At 43.4% G+C, this 18,597-nt stretch overlaps 1 protein-coding gene across 2 annotated transcripts in view; it reads right to left on the bottom strand.

Moving 5' to 3' along the window:
- SPTBN1 (spectrin beta, non-erythrocytic 1) overlaps positions 1–18,597 on the bottom strand; it is a 187,540-nt gene that overhangs the window by 10,251 nt on the left and 158,692 nt on the right. For both annotated transcript variants that reach the window (XM_088478000.1, XM_088478001.1), the window contains 12 exons: positions 18,360–18,584; positions 18,121–18,210; positions 16,293–16,571; positions 15,114–15,244; positions 14,605–14,809; positions 12,577–12,951; positions 8,535–8,779; positions 7,067–7,205; positions 5,111–5,195; positions 4,073–4,269; positions 3,431–3,543; positions 3,276–3,342 (listed from right to left, as the gene is read on the bottom strand). In XM_088478000.1, the coding sequence (XP_088334126.1) occupies positions 3,276–3,342; positions 3,431–3,543; positions 4,073–4,269; positions 5,111–5,195; positions 7,067–7,205; positions 8,535–8,779; positions 12,577–12,951; positions 14,605–14,809; positions 15,114–15,244; positions 16,293–16,571; positions 18,121–18,210; positions 18,360–18,584 (2,151 nt within the window). The remainder of the gene's footprint in view (positions 1–3,275; positions 3,343–3,430; positions 3,544–4,072; positions 4,270–5,110; positions 5,196–7,066; positions 7,206–8,534; positions 8,780–12,576; positions 12,952–14,604; positions 14,810–15,113; positions 15,245–16,292; positions 16,572–18,120; positions 18,211–18,359; positions 18,585–18,597) is intronic.

Genomic DNA, 18,597 nt, shown 5'->3' with positions numbered 1-18,597 from the left:
ACTGGTAAAATACATAAGTTATATGATTTCGGTCCTGATGTTGATAATTAGGAAACAAATGGAAAAAAAAATTAGGTGTTGCATTTCAGATATGAACAGTAATACATTGTTGAAGTCATGAAGTGGACGGACCACACAGAGGTAAAATGCAGCCTAGATTTCCCTATTTAACACTAATTCATCCTAACACAGAGGGAAACAGCCGGTGGGCTGGTCATCTGCTGTAGATCTGAACGCTAAACAACGGGGGCGTATTGGGCCTTGTAGTATCACAACAGTTACTAACTGGTTCCTAACGCCTAGATTACTACATCGTACGAGTAGAATTGCGCTACAATACAAGGGATCCAAACAAAAAACACTTCATGCTACTTTTTACATTTTTATAGGATTGTAAACACTTTATACAGATTTGTCCTCACTCGTCTTTGCTGCAGTCTCGCCAAACAGGCCCTCTCAGCGCACCTAGTCCATTGAGACTGTTAGCGCCGGGGTACTTCTTTGCCGAAAATGCGTCTAAGGCCCGTACTCAATTAGTTTTGCATTGGCAAGAAAGTTTTGCCTGCCTGACTTTTCGCTGCAAAAACTTTTTGTGCGCGCTCCCAATTTACTCCGTATTCAGTTGCCAAACAGGCGAAAACGGGACCCGGCGATTGTGAAACAGGCGAAAAGTGCAGGATGAATTGGGGGAATCACTCTGTACCCCAGAAAAAGATGGGCTGACTTCAGAAATCATTATGGTAGTTTAGTATTAGCCCTAATTGAACTACTTAGGGTAAGTTGTGGTAAATTCTTGCTATTAGCGTCTTGGTAAAAGTAGTGAAGCATAAAGCAGTGTTTTTTGGAGCAAATAAGTAGTTCCATCAAATTTGGGGTGCTTGAAAATGAGTAATAGCATATTTTAATGTCTCTAAAGAGAAGTTTTAGTAAAATGAAATTCCTCCGTCATGCAAGCACCTGCAATCCCCAAACCACTTGGTCCCTTCTTAGAGCACCCCTAGAAGATTATTTCGCTAGTTTTTTAAGTTGTCCCCCCACTTTTAGCCCCATATTTCTATTGTGTTTTTTGGGGTGTTCCTGGAATCTTTTCTTTTTTATGGGATGAAATGTCCTTTAGGGGGGTGTACCAAGGGCCCTGAGTGGTTTCCCAATATCTGCACCCCAAAATATAGATTTCACACTTCTCTTCTCCTGCTATTCTGTAGAGATAAAGTATCGCCTATTTCAGTGCACTGACTTCTCGCATAGGTGAAAACGGACTGGAATTGAATACGGAGATACATTGTCACCAAAAACCATGCGAAAACGGCTTTACGCTCTGAATTGAATATGGCCCTAAGTCGGTATGCAACAGTGTATATTTGTGTGCGACTGAGCCTCTGAACCAGCGTACGTATAAGTGCTACGATGCACAGCTTTATTTCCACGCCAAGTTCCATTTACAGACTCAGTGGCACATAGATATACAAGTGTCACATATCACATTAATCAGCGCAGTCTGCTGGTGCATTGTGACTTAGACACATTTTCAACTAAATTAAAAAAAATAAATAAATGCCCGACGCTAGCATGTTTGCACGGGACCTGGCGGATCACTCACGCCAGACATTTCACGCCGCGCGGCGTACTGAGGCTAGATGAGCAAGGACATCGGTATATGCAAAGTTTCTTATTTATTTTAACACTATTTCCCTTTAATGTATCCATGGTACTCTGTGTACAGACAAACAGACTGCGATGATCAGTTTTGAGCACTGCAACCCAGTAAATATAAACTTGTATACTAGTAAGTGACGCAATCGCTATTCCAAGCAGCAGTACCCAACATCGCCACCTACTGAACAAAGACGACATGACCTTGCCATGTCAGTCTAACAAAAAAAGTGACCTACTACTTTATAGGAAGCGGCAACAAAAATTACAGCCCGAAAATCATACCTTCTCTATTAGTAATGTAACGCTATTTAACTGCAATATATAGCCATATAAATGTATGTTATAAGGCTTGTAACAATTTAAATGGTTAGAGTGAGGATAAGGTGAAGAATAGGTACCGTGTAGTATTACTGTATAGGACCGGTAATACAAGAAACATTAGATGTCTTGTCTTCTATATATGGCTTTTATATATATATATTTTAGTGACAATAACAGATAAGGCTATTGTGTGCATAGTGTCTTGGAAAGTACTGTATGTAAATGCAAAAAATATATCATTTGAGATATCAGCAAGTTCCCCTGCCAAAGGTTATCTATAGGTTCAAATGAAACAGAAAAATATATTCTAGCCAAACGTAAGCTGCGCCAACTGCTGACCACAATGTTCCTTACTTAGCACACAGGGGGAGATGTACTAAGTCTTGAAGAGAGAAAGTACCAAGCAATCAGCTCCTGTCACGTTACAGGCTGTATTTGAAAAATTACAGTTGGAGAGACACACAAAGTACCAACCAATCAGCTGCTGTAATTTTTTCAAACTTAGGGATCTATTTACTAAGCTGTGATAGGAGATAAAGTGAACGGTGATAAGGTACCAGCCAATCAGCTCCTAACTGCCATTTTTCAAACACAGCCTGTGAGATGAGTGTAAGGAGCTGATTGGCTGGCACCTAATCACAGTTCACTTTTATCTCCTAACAGCTTAGTAAATAGACCCCTCAGTTTGAAAAACAGTAGCTGATTGGTTGGTACTTTCTCTCTCTCCAAGGCTTAGTACATCTGCCCCACAGTTCTTTATAGTGTCACCAGTCACCACATGCACACACCTCTGTGGTGGAAAAGCAATACGGTAATAGGTATAAGACAAAAATCCCACGGGTGCTTTGGAAGACCAGATGAGAGAAAAACTTGCACACTCACCGGGACACTCTGTCATATACAGACGTAAATTCATTTTGCTCCTCACAGTTCTCCCTGGCAGCAGATTTTCTTGCATAGGGTAAAACAATGGACACAGCCTAAACACTATTAACGTTTCCCGTGAAAACCTATCTTAACCATCTATCTAGCAGCCTCTGTGGATAAAGACAATGATGCACAATACATACACATAGATGTGAATTCAGCCTAGTACTTGCTATTAGTAAAGTCCAATAAACATGAAAATCTGTGTTATTAAAAGGCATCAACAGCACATCTCAGTGTCTGGGATGAGAAAACACCAAGGTTACTAGAGATTTTATTTTTTGTTACAGTCCAGACCATTGCCGGTCATTGGCTGTTTTCCGGGTATTAAAGTTTTTGTAGTTTTGGTAGGTTTGGGATCGGTAACTAACCCGTGGCGAATCTTGGTCAGATGGCAATCCGTTTTGGGAAATTTGTTCTCCTTCTTTTGTTCCGTCCCTTCAAATAATGACAGATCGGTCAGAACACAACACTGAACAACAAATACGCACATTTTGGGCAGCGACCGGTGGCACCAGCCCCTTACCACTGTTGGGGTGACTCTCCCTCTTCTGAGACCTTTGGGCTAAGCTCCGGAGTTGGAGGTTTCCGTTTCCTTTCCTCTTCCTCTTGCAGTCGTCGTACTTCCAACAATTCCAACTGAAACAAACAAATGTAAGGGAGGATTAAACGTACAAATATGCCAGTAATTGCTGCAACCAGTTTAACATGCACCAGTCTTGTACACTCAGCGGAGGCAGCCATTTTGTATGCTGCACCAATCAATACTAAAGTGGTATGCAGTCTATGCATTCACTACAACCGGTGCCAAGGAGGCAGCCATTTTATAGGCTGAACATATTACCTCAGAACGTAGCTGTATTTTTCTCCTCTAATTCACTGGGAACTACTGACGTACACAAAAATTGGTTGTTGAGAAAGTATTGATACATACAAATACACCCAGCCGTCATTCTCCAAATCACTATTTACCTCCCTTTTTTTGTGGAAGGTAATACTAAATATAAATAAGATTTTTTTTGATTGATTACACAACTCGAAATACAATAACAATATATAATATAGATAAAAAATGCTCAAGAAGTTTATTCAGTAGATCAACTGTTATTAATTTAGTGTTTATCAATCGGTTTCTCATTTACTAATGATAAGGGATAAAGCGTAGTACCGTAGTGAGTCTTTCCAAGGCAGAAAACCTTTCATCCCAAGTAGCTGCAGACTTCTCGAATGCCTCATGCCTCTTGATTAGTTTTTCCACATCATCTACACTCTGGCCTATTTCACGACTTGACAGATATGGCTCCTGTCCCAGTAACCAGGCCTCTGCAACACTGGCGTCTCGGGAAAACTGGTGCACCTCCAAAACTGAAAGCATTGGACGGGAGAAAGAGCAATAATGAATAACATTACATGGAAATTGCATACAGTATAAAGAGTCTCATGCAGGAAAATCCTACAGCAAAGAGGAATGGATGATTTTGCCGTATCCATCTAGTCAGTCAATGGATCATTTCAGAAGTGACCCGGGACTCTCCGCCTCACCAGGTGCGAGGGTATCCAAGGGACACACTAGACACTGTAGGTAAAGTTGGCGGCAGTAATAAAAATAGCTGTTTTGAGGAGAACTGACCATAATGTAGGAGTTTCTCACTGGGCTATCTAGACCAGTGTTGGCGAACCTTGACAATCCAGCTGTTGTGGAACTATATATCCCAGCATGCCCTGCCAGTTTTAGCATGCCCTAATAGCAAAACTGTAGCAGTGCATGCTGGGTTATGTAGTTCCATAACAGCTGGAGTGTCAAGGTTAGCCAATACTGATCTAGACTGTCCTAACAGCCAATTATGCGCCATGCCGGCGATTTAGTGCGCACATCAGCCGCACTTACGTCAGCCCCTAAATGGTGCATTTTAATACGCACCCCTATGGGGCTGCCAACAAGATTGCTTCATTTAGGGGCAAAACTGGAGCAATTAAGGGTGCCACTGCCAGCGTTCCAATGCCTTTGCAATGACACCTCGCGGGGCATCGCCCACATTTCGCCCCTTATTGGACTGACCCCATATAGCCTTCCACAGTCAGTGTGATTCTATACAGACTGGCTTCCAGCTTCAGTTTAGCGGAGATGCGATAGGGGAAAGAAATTCTCAGTAACCTCTTCTCAATGAAGTGGGACAAAGTTTCTGAGTATTAAACAGCAACTTACTCAATCTCAGCCATTCCCATCGGTCCTCCCACTTGTCAATCATGTCTTTCCTCTTCTCAGTCAGTTGCAACAGTTTCTCTTTTATCTGGGTGCACAAAGAGAGATGATGCCCAAAATGTTACATCAAAGAAATGAAGCAACATTGTCTACACCGCTCACTAGGACGTAGCTCATGATCATACTACTTAGTCGTACACCATGTCAATCAAATGCAACACTGGCATGCACCTACATTACATTGCTATTTATATTCAGCAGGAAAAACCAACAAAGTAACTAACCACAGCAGGTACAGTATGGATGACTAATGTATTGGCTTCTCCCACAGATTTGAGTAAAATGCTTATAAAGTGCCCCCATTCCCAACTCCGGCATCGTTACGCGGTCTTCCCATGCTGAACTTTGCTATCCATTCTGTGGCAGAGAAACCGATATCTCTCGTAAAGAATATTAATAATGCTCTGTGTGACTAAGTGCTAGCAGAGGTGAATTGCTAATCGGTTAGAACAGGGATGGGGTACCTCAGGCCCGGGGGCCGTATAATCATTGGTCTGGCAATCATTTGGTCTGGCCCTCTGAGTTTTTTCTGCTAGCCTCATCTGGCTAGCAGGATGCCTAGAATAGCACCAAGCAGCCATAATCTATGCAGCAATGCCACCTGCAGCGTTCTTAGGACATTTCAGACAGTCACACCGCTGCCCTTACAGCTCCCTGCAGCATCCTCAGCATGCTCCAGGCATTGCTGTATTCACAGGCGATTGTGGCCCCGCCCCTGTGTGACATCACAGGGAAGGGTGCGGCCTGCACCGGCCGGCGAATAATGTTATATAGATCAAAATGGCCCTTGGCAGAAAAAAAGGTTCCCTAACCCTGGGTTAGAACAATGGTTCTCAACCTCAACACTCAAGTATCCCCAACAGGTCATGTTTTGAGGATTTCTGTCTGTGGAAGCACATGGGATAATTACTGACCCAGCAAAATAGATCAACTCACATATGTACAATTAATCATTTCATTGCATGGGATGCGACCGCAGCCAGCTGTGCACCGGCCGACAAGGTCGCACTCCATGGGACCGCGCAGCCCCGCTGTCTCTCTTGCCTTTTGAAGCGAGACGCGCAGAACGGAACTCCTCTAACTCCCCGGAGCCCCAGCCAGTGATGAAGAGGTCTGTGACCGCCGTCATCGCTGCCAGAATCGCGCTCCAGAATGCTGTGTGCTAGGAGTGGAACATAGTTCATAGAGATCAGCTGAAGCATGGGGGACGGATCATTAGTCCGCTATGACATACACACTGCTGTGCTCTGCATGTAAGGAATGAGTAATACCCCATGGGAGTAGGGGGTAATACCTCCAGAGGGGGGTCCTACTTGGCCTGGGGGTAGGTAGCAATGGCTCAAATAAAGTCATTTGGGGAGGGGAGATAAAAGATGGGTAAAATACAAAATATACAGGTCACAGGGGAGGAGGGGTGTGTTAATAAAAACAGGGACAAATTACATCGCGGGTGGGTGTTTAAACGATAGGGTCTCTTTTACCACTAAGGGGGGGGGGGGGGGGCAGGGAGTAATGTTAATGGGGTCTAAACTGCACAGGTATTAGTTTCAAACATGTAGATGAAGCACGGAACTCTGCGTGAGAAAAGGCTGCGACCGCTCAATCACACGCAAATATACAAATGTCGCACATCAGTGTGATCTAGCAATGTAGTTTTGTTGCTCTCATTTATTTTAGGTGTGAGAATAACATGCAGATTTCCGGTGAGAAAGACGCTCGGCGTGTACAAGACGCCTGGTACCTGGCTCGCCGAGAGGGGATTATTGGAGTGACTTGAGCAACAGTCTATGAGGACACACTCATCATCCTAGCCCTCATGACAGTGTGTGTGTCTTTGCGGCAGCCAGACCCATGCAGATCTGCAATGCAGCTGAGCTATAAATGACCCTGGCGCCTTACCTCTTCTGATGCGTAGTGCTTCCTTGCCAAGAGAGACTTGCCGAGTTCAATGCACGTAGTAAAACTGTCATTTCGGGCATCGATTTCTGCCTTAATGCCCTGGTGATTATTCATTAGTAACTCCACTGATGACACATCCCTGCAACAACAGTCAGACAACACAATGAATCATTGTGATGCAGAAAACCTTTGCGTTGTAACTGATCGTAGAACAGACAATTACTGGCTGAAACAGATTTCTGCTACACACAAATAAATAAATCCAAACACAGTCCAATCCTGCTACAGCATTGTGGCAACGTTTGCTTTTAGATTTCACACACATTAAACTGAATTGATAGCAATTACCGAGCAAAGAGGAAAAACAAATGTAAACATCGACAAAAGAATTAGAGATGAGCGATTCCGTTCTATTCGGTTCTTCACGCCAAACTAGCGCAAGTTTGGTTTTATCCTATTGGCCATCCGAAACACGTGAGAGTCAGATGGCTAATAAGATGCCGTTTCTCAGATCCATACATAACCAAGTAGAACCGAACTGCTCATCTCTAAAAATTCCAGTCCAGGCTGTATATGCGATGGGCTAGCTGGAATTGTCTAGGAGGAATGAGGGATGCTGAACACTTCTCCCACAAGAAAATCACTTAAACAGATGCCGGTCTGGAAGATGTTGGTGCAAACCAAACCCGGGCATCGTTCCAGAATATCCCATGAATGCTGGATTGGGTTCAGATCTCTCATGGGAGACCACACATGGTCTATGATTGGGGGTGAAAACAGCTCTCCCACCAGGAAAGAAATGCTACAACATGGCATGAAGATGATGGTCAGGTACTATAAGTAGTGATCTGCATTGATATGGCCTTCTAATGGACTGATTACACCAAAACAATGCCGCCCCAACAACATTACAGAACCACCAGGACTCACTCTGTTGCAAACTGGCACTCATTGCTGTAGAACCTTTAGGTTGGTGCCATATGATACATGCAGTGATCCAATTATCCAAACCCCCTTTCTTCTACTGCTCAATAGACCTCTTGTGTTCCACTGATTGCCAGGTGTGGTGATTGGTGCCTGTAACCTGACCATGATAACCTCTACTGGACCCTTTTGGAATGGGGCTGAAATGTGCAGGCCATTGATCAGTAGTCGCCGACTGGTTTGGCTCTACACTTCACATGAATGCATGAATATCACACAACCCGGGAGCATTCTGCCCACTGCTGCCCCTTATGGAGGAGGTTTTTCCCTTAGTGTGCAGTGCTGATATCAATGTCGGACGGTCTTGTAAATTATAGTTCTGCACAATCAAAATCCAATTATTTCTGACAGGACCAGAGAAAAATCCGGTGAGCCGGTGATCCATGGCACGGGCATGCACCACTGGATGTAAACGGAACGTATGACGTAAAGGAATTTGGTTATTTGGCCCCATTATGACTTAGCAGCTACACGAGTACTGTACCTTGGCTTCTCCTGGGCTTCGATCTGGCGGATGACATCTTCCATCCAGAGCATGAGGTCACGGACCATGCTGAAAAACCGGAATTTGTCACCCGTGTCCACCAGCCTGAGCCGCCGCCCCTCACACGCATCCAGCAGTGTTTTCCAGGCCTCCAGGACCTCGCTCTCCCTCTTCTGGATATCGTCAGCCTTATCGCCCGCATAAGCAGCCTGCAGCCGAGAAGCATCTTCCTGTAGCTGCCTCACCTGCGGGGGTCATATAAAATACTCAGTAGTGATCTTAAGACAATTTTTATTTTAACATTTTTATTTATTTCTCAACGAAAACAATTTTTAAGGGAATGGGATTCAAATCCCGACAGCATCAGGCCGACAGGAGGAAATCCCAACAGCAGCAGGTAAGTCACCTAACCTTCCCCTCTCCCACCCCACCTAACACTCCCTTGGGGGGGGGGGGGCCTAACCCTAAGTCCCCACCGGGGGGGAGCCTAAACCTAACCCCTCCTCTCCCGCACCCTATCCCTCCCGGGGGTTGCCTAACCCTAACCCCCCCTTCCCCTAGCCTAACCCTCCCCAGGGGTGCCTAAGCTCACCCCCCCCCCCTTCCCGGGGTGCCTAAAGCTAAGCCCCCCCCCCACGGCTAAGTGCTATGGACGGCCTGACTCACCACAATCGCTCTGGCTTCCGGATGAAGATACCGACGCCTATCTTCTGTCCCATGCCGGTCTTTTGGTGTCGGGATATAGACCGGTGGCATATAGTCCGCCGGTCTATTAACTATATCCCATTTTTAAGTCCCTACTCTTGTAACAGCACAATTTCTGATGCATAATTTTGCAATTTCTGGAAAAGTTTCATAAATAAGTGAAATAACCTATTAAAAAGGTCTTTAATTTTTGCTTAAACAATTTCATGGGGGATTCATTTTCCTTCCTGAAGTTTGTGTGCCCAGTAGGCTATCAATATACAACTACCTATGGCGACATAGGCGTTAGTCAGGTCTTCTCCTGCTTCTCATTACAGGGCAGATCACTGTCAATTTTTTTTTTTTTTTTTTTTAAAGATTTGAGAAATGGACAAGTTGCCCACAGAGCCGTAACTACACATTTTGGTGCCCTGTGCCAGAAAGAGCATTGGCACCCCCTCATTTTTCAAAGGGACATAATGTACCCCAAAAAGTGCCATTGATTCATGGGGAAGGGCCAGGAAAGAGATAGGAGAGGCCAGGAGATGCTGGAGATGAATTAAGAGGAAGCTACAAGCATGAATGATAACAGAAATTTGACAGGCCCAAACAGCGCCCCCTGCCCTGTGGTGCCCTGATGGCACCGGCCGCACTACCCTAGCTACGGCCCTGGTTGCCCACAGCAACCAATCAGCTTTTATTTAATAGAATGATAGCTAGACGCTGATTGGTTGCTAATATGGGCAACTTTGCCAATCTATAGAAGCTTTGATACATCTCCCAATAAGCCAGTGTTTTTTAAAATTTGTAAATCAAGATGAACTCTTAATTGTACACTAACTTAAGTGTGCTATTATATTATAGCTTTAACACGTGGATTTCTGCCTCTTTACCCCCTGGTATAATTATTGCCAGAAGAGATGGGATAAATGCCATAGAAGGCGGACATTACCTTCTGTTGTTTTATTTGACTATACTAAATATATGAGAAATTATGAGATCGGCAATAAAATTGGGAGTAAATGTACTGAGCAGAATATGGAGTAAAATCTTATACCGTCATTTTGTTAGATAAACGCAAATTTGCAATAGCAGAATAAGCGATTGCAACTATATTATATTTTTATATACAGTCACTGCATTTTTATAGCCATACAACTGGTACACTGGACAGAATAACTGAATGCGGGTAATATTACTTTTTGAGTTCTGTAAATGTCTGGATTGCAGCATTGTGGCCTGAAAGACGTATTGCGTGGCTTTCATTGCAACAGGGACAGGAACATTACCAAATTCCGTTTTCTGAAGCAACAGTCTTGCATCAAACGTTTAAGATACAGTTTACAGTCTTCAAAGCAATTCTGTCATTGAGATAACGGGCTGTATGAGCATGTCACAACCTTATGGAGTAACCAGCTCTCCGATATTCAGATGCCCCGTCAGATGACTACAAGTTAATCTGAGCCTGAGGTCTAAATTCTGCTTTTCAGTTATGTTATTAATATTAGAGCTGTTTGTAGTCATTGCTGTGGGATACAGATGCGGCTTTGCTGAGCTCTCTTAATTAAGTATAGATCTGTATCCTGAAAGCAGTAAAAAAACAAAAAAACAAAAACACAATGTATTTGGTATATGTTACAGGACGCCAGGTGCAGGTCATAAAGACAGTGAGGAAACTACTTACAGTAAACCATCACTTGGCCTTACATTTGTACCATTTTATTGTAGTAACAATAATCTCTCCGGGAAATAACTGCTCTTTCCTACTAGAACGGCGTTATGTACACCTGTTATCTAGTATCAACAGCAGTGCAGGTTTTCCAGATGTCCAGTCAGGAGCAGAGTACCAACTTACTCCAAAAATTATGTTCTAATTATTTCACCTGTATTGCTGTTGGTACAATCAGCATCACATGGATGTACGCAGTGGTCGAGTGGTGAATTCAGAGTGCCGGAAATGGAACAGGTCACGGCCTATCCCCTAAAGCTTTAGAGACCTTTAGTTGCTCTTTAACACGATTTAGTGAACGACAAAGACCTATTAGGTGCTGCACCCTCTGCGTTTGCCACCGCTCCCATGTCACACGCACACACTTCGGAATACACAGATAGACACAAAGAACAGAGACTGAAAATGACATCCAGGATACACACAATACAGAGCATTACACCCTGTGCTAGAGCAGTGGAGTCCACACGAATATCAGTCTCTATCAGTAATGTACCTGCCTGTGTTCTCATATACTGTATTATGCTGACAGTGGTGTTAAGAAAAGAAGAAGTAAGACTAGAGCAGTGGTTCTCAAACTCTGTCCTCAGGACCCCACGCAGGTCACGTTTTCCAGGTCACCCAGCAGGTGCAGTCATTACTCACGGACACATTTTAAAATATCCACAGGTGGAGCTAATGATTTCACTTGTGATTCTGTGAGAAGACCTGGAAAACTAGCACTGTTTGGGGTCCTGAGGACAGAGTTTGAGAACCTGTGAACTAGAGAAGCCCTGGTCTGTTCATTCTGCTGAGGGAACGTTCCTTAACAACTTCCATCAGTTTAAAGTAAAATTGATTTTTCAAAGCCTCTCCATTACTGGCTGAGATATACAAGCAGCAGCATTTCTGGAGACCAAAAAGCTCTCTGGAGGTCTGTATAAGTAGTTCCCTCGTTGTGACTTATCCACTTACAGCTGCACTCATTCAGTGGTGTTTTATTTTATTTATTCTATATTTCTCTATGTTATTTTTTTTTTACTATTAGAATTTTGGAGTATTTGCAAGGTTAATACTATTATTTAACGAATGTATTTTTCAGTATTGCATTGAGGATATAGGCGCTGTCCACACTTTGGCCTTGGCCACAGGATGTACTGTACATCTGGGAGTTATGACAAATTATAGTAGTAAAAATCAGGAAACCAATTTTTTTCACTCACCAACAACTCTGAAGGACTACATACGCGGGTGTGTTACCCATAGCAACCACATTCTAGCTGTCGTTTATGGAGTACAGTCTATAAAATGTTAGCCAGAATTTGATTGGTTGATATGGGCAACACCTCCAACTGTCTTCTATAGAAGGTTTAATACATTTCTCCATATAAGCCTTAGGAAGATCAGAGAGCGCAGGGTTTGATCTGATTTCATGGGTATCATTCGAGTCGGCAAGACACGGCCAGCTTATTGGGGAGATTTGCTAAGGCTTGGAGAGAGATCAAGTACCAAACATAGCCTATAAAATAACAATTAGAAGCCGATTGGTTAGCACTTTCTCTCTTTCCAAGCTTTGATAAATCTCCCCCTAAATCCGGCAAAGTCAAGAGTTTATTGGAGACCGGGATTCGCACTTTTTCTAGCTCTCACCTGTGTGCCCAATGCCTGAATGTCATGCTCGAAGGTCGTGTGCATTCTTTGCAGTGTTTCTACAGTGTTCTGATCTCTCCCAAGCTCCTCCGGCAGCTTCTTATGTTTATCCTGTATGCGCCCAAAGATCTCTTTAGCGTCGTGATAGAATTTATGCAGTTCATATGAGGCAGCCAGTATCTGCGTTCTGGTGTCAATCAATTCCAGGAGGTCCGCCCATGCCTCATTGAGACCATCCTTCCACTCTGCTATGGTAGCAGCATCGGAATGTCCAGAGTTAATGAGGTCATCTGCCATGTGATTGACAGTGTCCACCCTCTCCTGCCCAATGTGGCCAGTGTCACGTGCAAACTCCCTAAACCTTTCCTGTAACATCTGGAAGAGAAAAAAGGAAAATAGTTTTAAGATTTCTGCGTAAAACATTTCAAGGCTTAGGGGTGAATTCAATTAGATGCGAAATCAGCCGATTTCATCGCCGGCGAAATTGACTTATTTTGCCAGAAAACAGGCGAAATCGGATGATTTTCGCCAAAAAACAGGCGAAAATAGGCAAAAAAGTCAGGACAAGCAAGAAATTGCATCTGTACCCCCAAAAATGTCTGACGTACATTGGAAAATGTAGAAGTGTATTATTGGCCGTAATAAAAGCATTTAAGCTACTTAAATTGCGTCGGCTGATGGTAATTTACGTATATGAAATTTTAAAATTATAGAAAGCATTTTTTTCTCCAGGAAATTACTGTTCCATGTAAATTAGGGGTACATTAACATGGGTGCAAGTATATTTACGAGTCGTAAAATCGCACTTTTAAAAACCATTAAAAAACCAACTGCTGCAACCACGTGCAATGTTTAACACACTTTACGCATTCCTTTTAGCACCCCGAAATACCAAACCCAATACACTAAACCTATTTTCATAGATTTTTTTTTTTTTTTCTTCACAAAAAATTTGTCCGGTCGTTTTTCACCAAATGACGAACATTTTTTGGGGGATGGTTAAGGGGGTGTCCAAAGAGTTCTGAACGAAGTCCCCAAATTTTTTAGGCAAAATAGGGGTTTAATCAGTAAGTTAAAAACCCACAAATCCATAGTTATCAAAGGCGTAATCTAGATACATCTGCAATTGTCCCTTCTGTACGCTGATTATCATTGTGACATATAGCTATCAAAGTCTTTTCTAAGAAAATGGGAATTCTAACCAAGGCATTCCTGTATGGGTATATTGGGAGCCAGGCTGATTACTAGTAATGTAGTATAGAAGATCAACGGTTACATTAAATAGTATAGTGTCTACAATGTGCTTGTTGTTAAACAGCATTAATCACTGTAAATATGACCTCAAATGTGACTCGACATACTATGGAAAATAATGCCACTCTCGATACGCCACTTTGTCACATCTGTACTAACATGCAAGTCCACAGTTTTACCCACAGGCCAGAGCGTCAGGGAATTGCAAATAGAGAGCAACAACATGATACATTAAGGTTTATTTACTAAGTTTTGTTCATGTTCAAGCCCGACATTTAAAAGGGCATTGCTGTTACTAGCCGGGTCTTGCTAGCAAAAACATTGCCATTCTAAATATCGGGCATGAACACGAACAAAAGTAAATATACCCCTAAAAGTCTAAGTTATAGGATGATTGGCAGGCCTCAAACAGGTTACATGGAGTCCTCATTAATTTCCCAGATTCTGCCATCACAGGGACTGTGCTCTATGTAGGTGGTTAGTAAGCGGCTGGATGGCGAGGTCTTCCCACTACAAGTTTGGGTAACACTCTATGCCGATGCTCAGCTATCCTATGTGATCTGATGCTTCTCCCCAGGAGAGATCAAGGACAATCATTGCAAATGGTCATTTGTCATTGGTTTACAAGCTCCTCCAAGCGGACCGCAAAACTTAATGCAACCCACATACTCCCATTGGAGCAAATGGTTGTAATGTAAGAAGGTATCCAACTCTATGTGGTATAAAAATCAGAAATGTCTGCACATCCTCTAATAAAAAATGAATATTACTTACAGTAACATGTTCGTAGTCCTGGCCCAGCTCATGGGAACCGGCCACAACTTCCCTCTCTGCAATCCACTGCTCCAAATCATCCACTTCCCGGTTGAGCTGGAACAGTCTGTGCCGTTCATCCAACCTCCCCCTCCTCTCTTCCGACAAATCCTTCAGACCTGCATACAGTTTGTCCACTTGCGACTGACGCATGCTGATGCGTTCGCTGCAGCCCGAGGTAGGGGTGGGGAGAAAGGGCAGAGGGAAAAGGGAAAATCATGTTAAACTGAATTTAAAGTTAAACACGCCGGAAAACCGTACACAGAAGATAGGAGTAGAATTTGGGAAGCCACTTACACTGATGGACGGATGCATCTAAAAAAGTTCTAAGTGATTATAAACGTCTAGGGGGTTATACTAGGACAATGTTATCACTTACATCTTCCCTAGTGCTTTATTCTGTACAAATGAATGAATAAATACATCCAAAGTCACTGCGTCTGCACACACAAACAGTAAGCCACGCTAACCTCTCAGGATGTCCATCTGCTACCAACGCCCTGCTCGTCTTAGAAAGCTGATGCACAGTCTCTGCATAATCCTCCACCGCCTGCTCCAGAATCTGGTGCTTTTTCAGCATGGACACGGCACTCTGCTCATCCTGCAAGCAAGCGCCAGAGGTCAGCATAATGGAGAGTTTAGTTCTCAAGCAACCTGGTAGAACTGCGCTGACTGGAAGACCATGGACATAATGGAGGTTTCTTTTTCTAGACACAAATCCCCTGCGGTTCCTTGGAGCGTTTTAGCTCACATAATATGTTTACTAGTAAGTACAGTGCAGCGCACTGGAAACACATTGATGTCATGGTACAGTTGCAATCAGTGGATCAATAGACTTATTATGTTACCATATCCCCAAACTAGATCAGTCTTTCCAATAAAATGTTTTTTTGATGGATTATAATGAATATGGGGCTTGTGCAGATGAGCCTTTCTTTATACACAAACTGTGCCTCTAGGCAGCCCCTGGCAACGTCCCACATGTACAATGGCCACGCAGGGCAATGCCAGACCACAGTGTGTAACTCCATGCACTGCCAATGAGGCATTACATATAGTACTTTATATTCAGCTTGACATACTGACCTATGCTGCTAATGAGGGGGGAAAAAAGCATCTATATCGCAATATCTAAAGAGGTTTTATTTTTCTTTGTTTCTTTACTTTTAATACACCGATTTCAATGTATCGTGTTTGTGGTGCAAAAACCTACATAATTAAACACATGTACTGCATATTTGGTATTATAAGGGGTCTATGTACTAAGCCTTGTAGAGATAAAGCGGATGGAGATAAACCACCAATCAGCTCCTGTTATTTTTCAAGCACAGACTGTAAAGTGACAGGAGCTAATTGGTTGGTACTTTATCTCCGTCCAAGGCTTAGTATATAGACCCCTAAGTGAGCATTCTCTTTATGAGGCATATTATGCTTACAGTAGTAAAGTTATTATGTATGAAGTGGCACCTGATCTAGATAGTGTAGTAATGATCGCCAATACGATGTTTTTATTGATTCTCTTCAGGTGTCATCTATCTGAGGCTCAGGTGGTCTCCTAATAAGCTTTTCCACATAGAACCATTGATTGCCACATGCAAAGCTACGGTAATGACCGCATGCTACGCGGTAAGTTACCACGCCCCCATCACCTTTGCTTTCTCCTCGGACATCATGTACAGCTCCTGCTCACTCATCCAGGCTTCCGCCTCGGCAGCGTCAAAGTAATACTGCTGAGCCTTGTGCGCCTCCTCCAGCCGCCTGTGCCTCTTTTCCGTCTCCTCGATGAGAAGGCCCCACAGCGTCTGCAGGTCAGCGAGCCGCTGCTGGATTGCCTCAGCGTTAAGGCTGCCATCCTCCAAGATCAGCTGGCTCCTATCAAAGATGTCGTCATAGCGGTGCTGGTGACCTTGGATCTCCTTCTGAAGGGTCTGTACAGAGGACAACGTTATCTACAAGTTATACCCGTGTCATTTGCTGCCTAACGGCTACGGTAATCTCACGCTCCAAGATGGACACCCTCGCTACTGTGTAATGTCATTGGTCTTTTTACCGTCATATAATTATCTAGTGTGTCTTCTATGGAAATGTCCGCTTTAGGACGAATTCCCACATCATCCTTGGAACCAGCACTGGACACTTCTGTTAGGAAGGACTCAAGCATTCAACTAATGAACGGCTCGGAGCCTTGGATTAAGTGGAGCGAGTCCCCCACCACCGCCACCCACCCTTCACCAATCTAAGGGACATAGGGGGGAGGCCACTGGCAAATGAAGTGGTTGCCTTGGATACAAGGACTCTTTAACAGACTTTCTACTGATGCTAAACCACTTTGGAGATAGATAAATTCTGTAGCTATCAATGAGTAATTAACAATCCAATATAACTGCATCCTCCAGGAACGATTAGTCTAACCCTACAATAGATGATGCAGGCCAATAATAGATAATTAAACAGTAATCATGTTTATTAACTGTTTTTGTTTCCTTCAAAGTAATAGAAACAAATATATGTTTGGCAAAAAGGTAAACGTGCCAAGGTAAAATACCCATTGTATTGTATCCTCTAAATTTCTAACAGGGTTTCCCAGTACATCATCATATTACCAGAATACATGAATAGAATGCACAGTGTCGGCTCCATGCATTAATTAAATGACAGTGGCTGCATAACTGTGTTCCTCAAGCCACATTATTCCTAAACTTCTTTCGACTCCAAAAGTACAGTAAGCAGTTGATCAAACTCTGTCCCTTTGAAATATCTCAGAAAAGTAACAGAGTGAACACAAAGCCTCCAGGACATCTCTCCAAACGGAAACCAGGCTCCCAAAACTGAAGGATAATGGAAACCGCTTCTCCCTGACAATGCTCTCACTGGTGTTTACATTTGGGGTGTAGCCGCTATTGCAGTAAGGAAGGAAATGACGCAAATTGCATTCCAACGTATGACTGCAGCATGCAGAGGGAACGCAGTATTCAGATGGTTTAACCCTTTAACCTATGAAAAACGATATCCCCTTCTAAAGCAGTTATTCTAGAAAATGACTTGAGAAAATAAAAGCGAATGCACGCAAATAATGTACGCAATTCCAATGACATTGTAAAAACATGATCGATGGAAGGTGCGCTATAGAAGTAAAACAGACATGGTTTGGGTTAATGCTGAAAGTTCCGTCATTCTTTGTACAAATGAAAAGCCATCTATAAAGGCCCCCATACAGCTGCGATGTATTGGACCAATTCCCCGATCCCCAGACGCCATGTCATTGGTGAATTTCCTCGAGTTGCCGATCACAATCAAGATTTGATCGTGAGCAGCAAATTGGAGATTTTCAACATGAAGAATTTCACTGATTCCCACATTGGGGAATGGGGTAAACGGCCATCTGGTGTATGGCGCCCTTAAGATTAGCGCATTAGCAAAGCAAACTGGTTACACAATGTATACATACACGGATTGAACGCTGGCCGCTGTACAAACCTGATTCTTCTTGATCAGAAGCTGTACAGTCTGGAGGTTGTGCCCGTGGTCGGTAGACGTGGCAATGGGCATCCTCTCTTCAACCCAGAGCTGAAAATACAAACAGTCTGAGTGTAAAAAACAAACAAAAAAACAAAACGCCCACAAAAACACTACAGTGGTGAATCAGGCACCCAGATGAAATCAGAATTTAGAGCACCCAGAAAAGTAATCCTTAGCATGTGTGACGTGACACTTACAATCTCGTCCTCCACGTCCCGGTTAAACTGATGGATCTCTTTAGAAGCCAGCAGGTATTTTTTCCTTTCAGTCAGTGGAGCAAGTAGCTCCACGAATCTGTGCTCCACGACTGTGCGCTGGCTGTCCACCTCATCCGTGCTCTTCCCCTCCTGGCTGAGGGCTTGCGCCTGACTCTGCAGCTCTTCCACCTCCTTCTTTCGGACATCCATCTGATTTTCCAGCATCTATCAAGCAAGA

This window comes from Taudactylus pleione, unplaced genomic scaffold, assembly GCF_031769625.1.
Source record: "Taudactylus pleione unplaced genomic scaffold, aTauple2 ptg000206l, whole genome shotgun sequence".
NCBI lineage: Eukaryota > Metazoa > Chordata > Amphibia > Anura > Myobatrachidae > Taudactylus > Taudactylus pleione.
The sequence above is the reverse complement of the archived record's forward strand: the minus strand, read 5'-3'. Positions and strand labels throughout refer to the sequence as shown.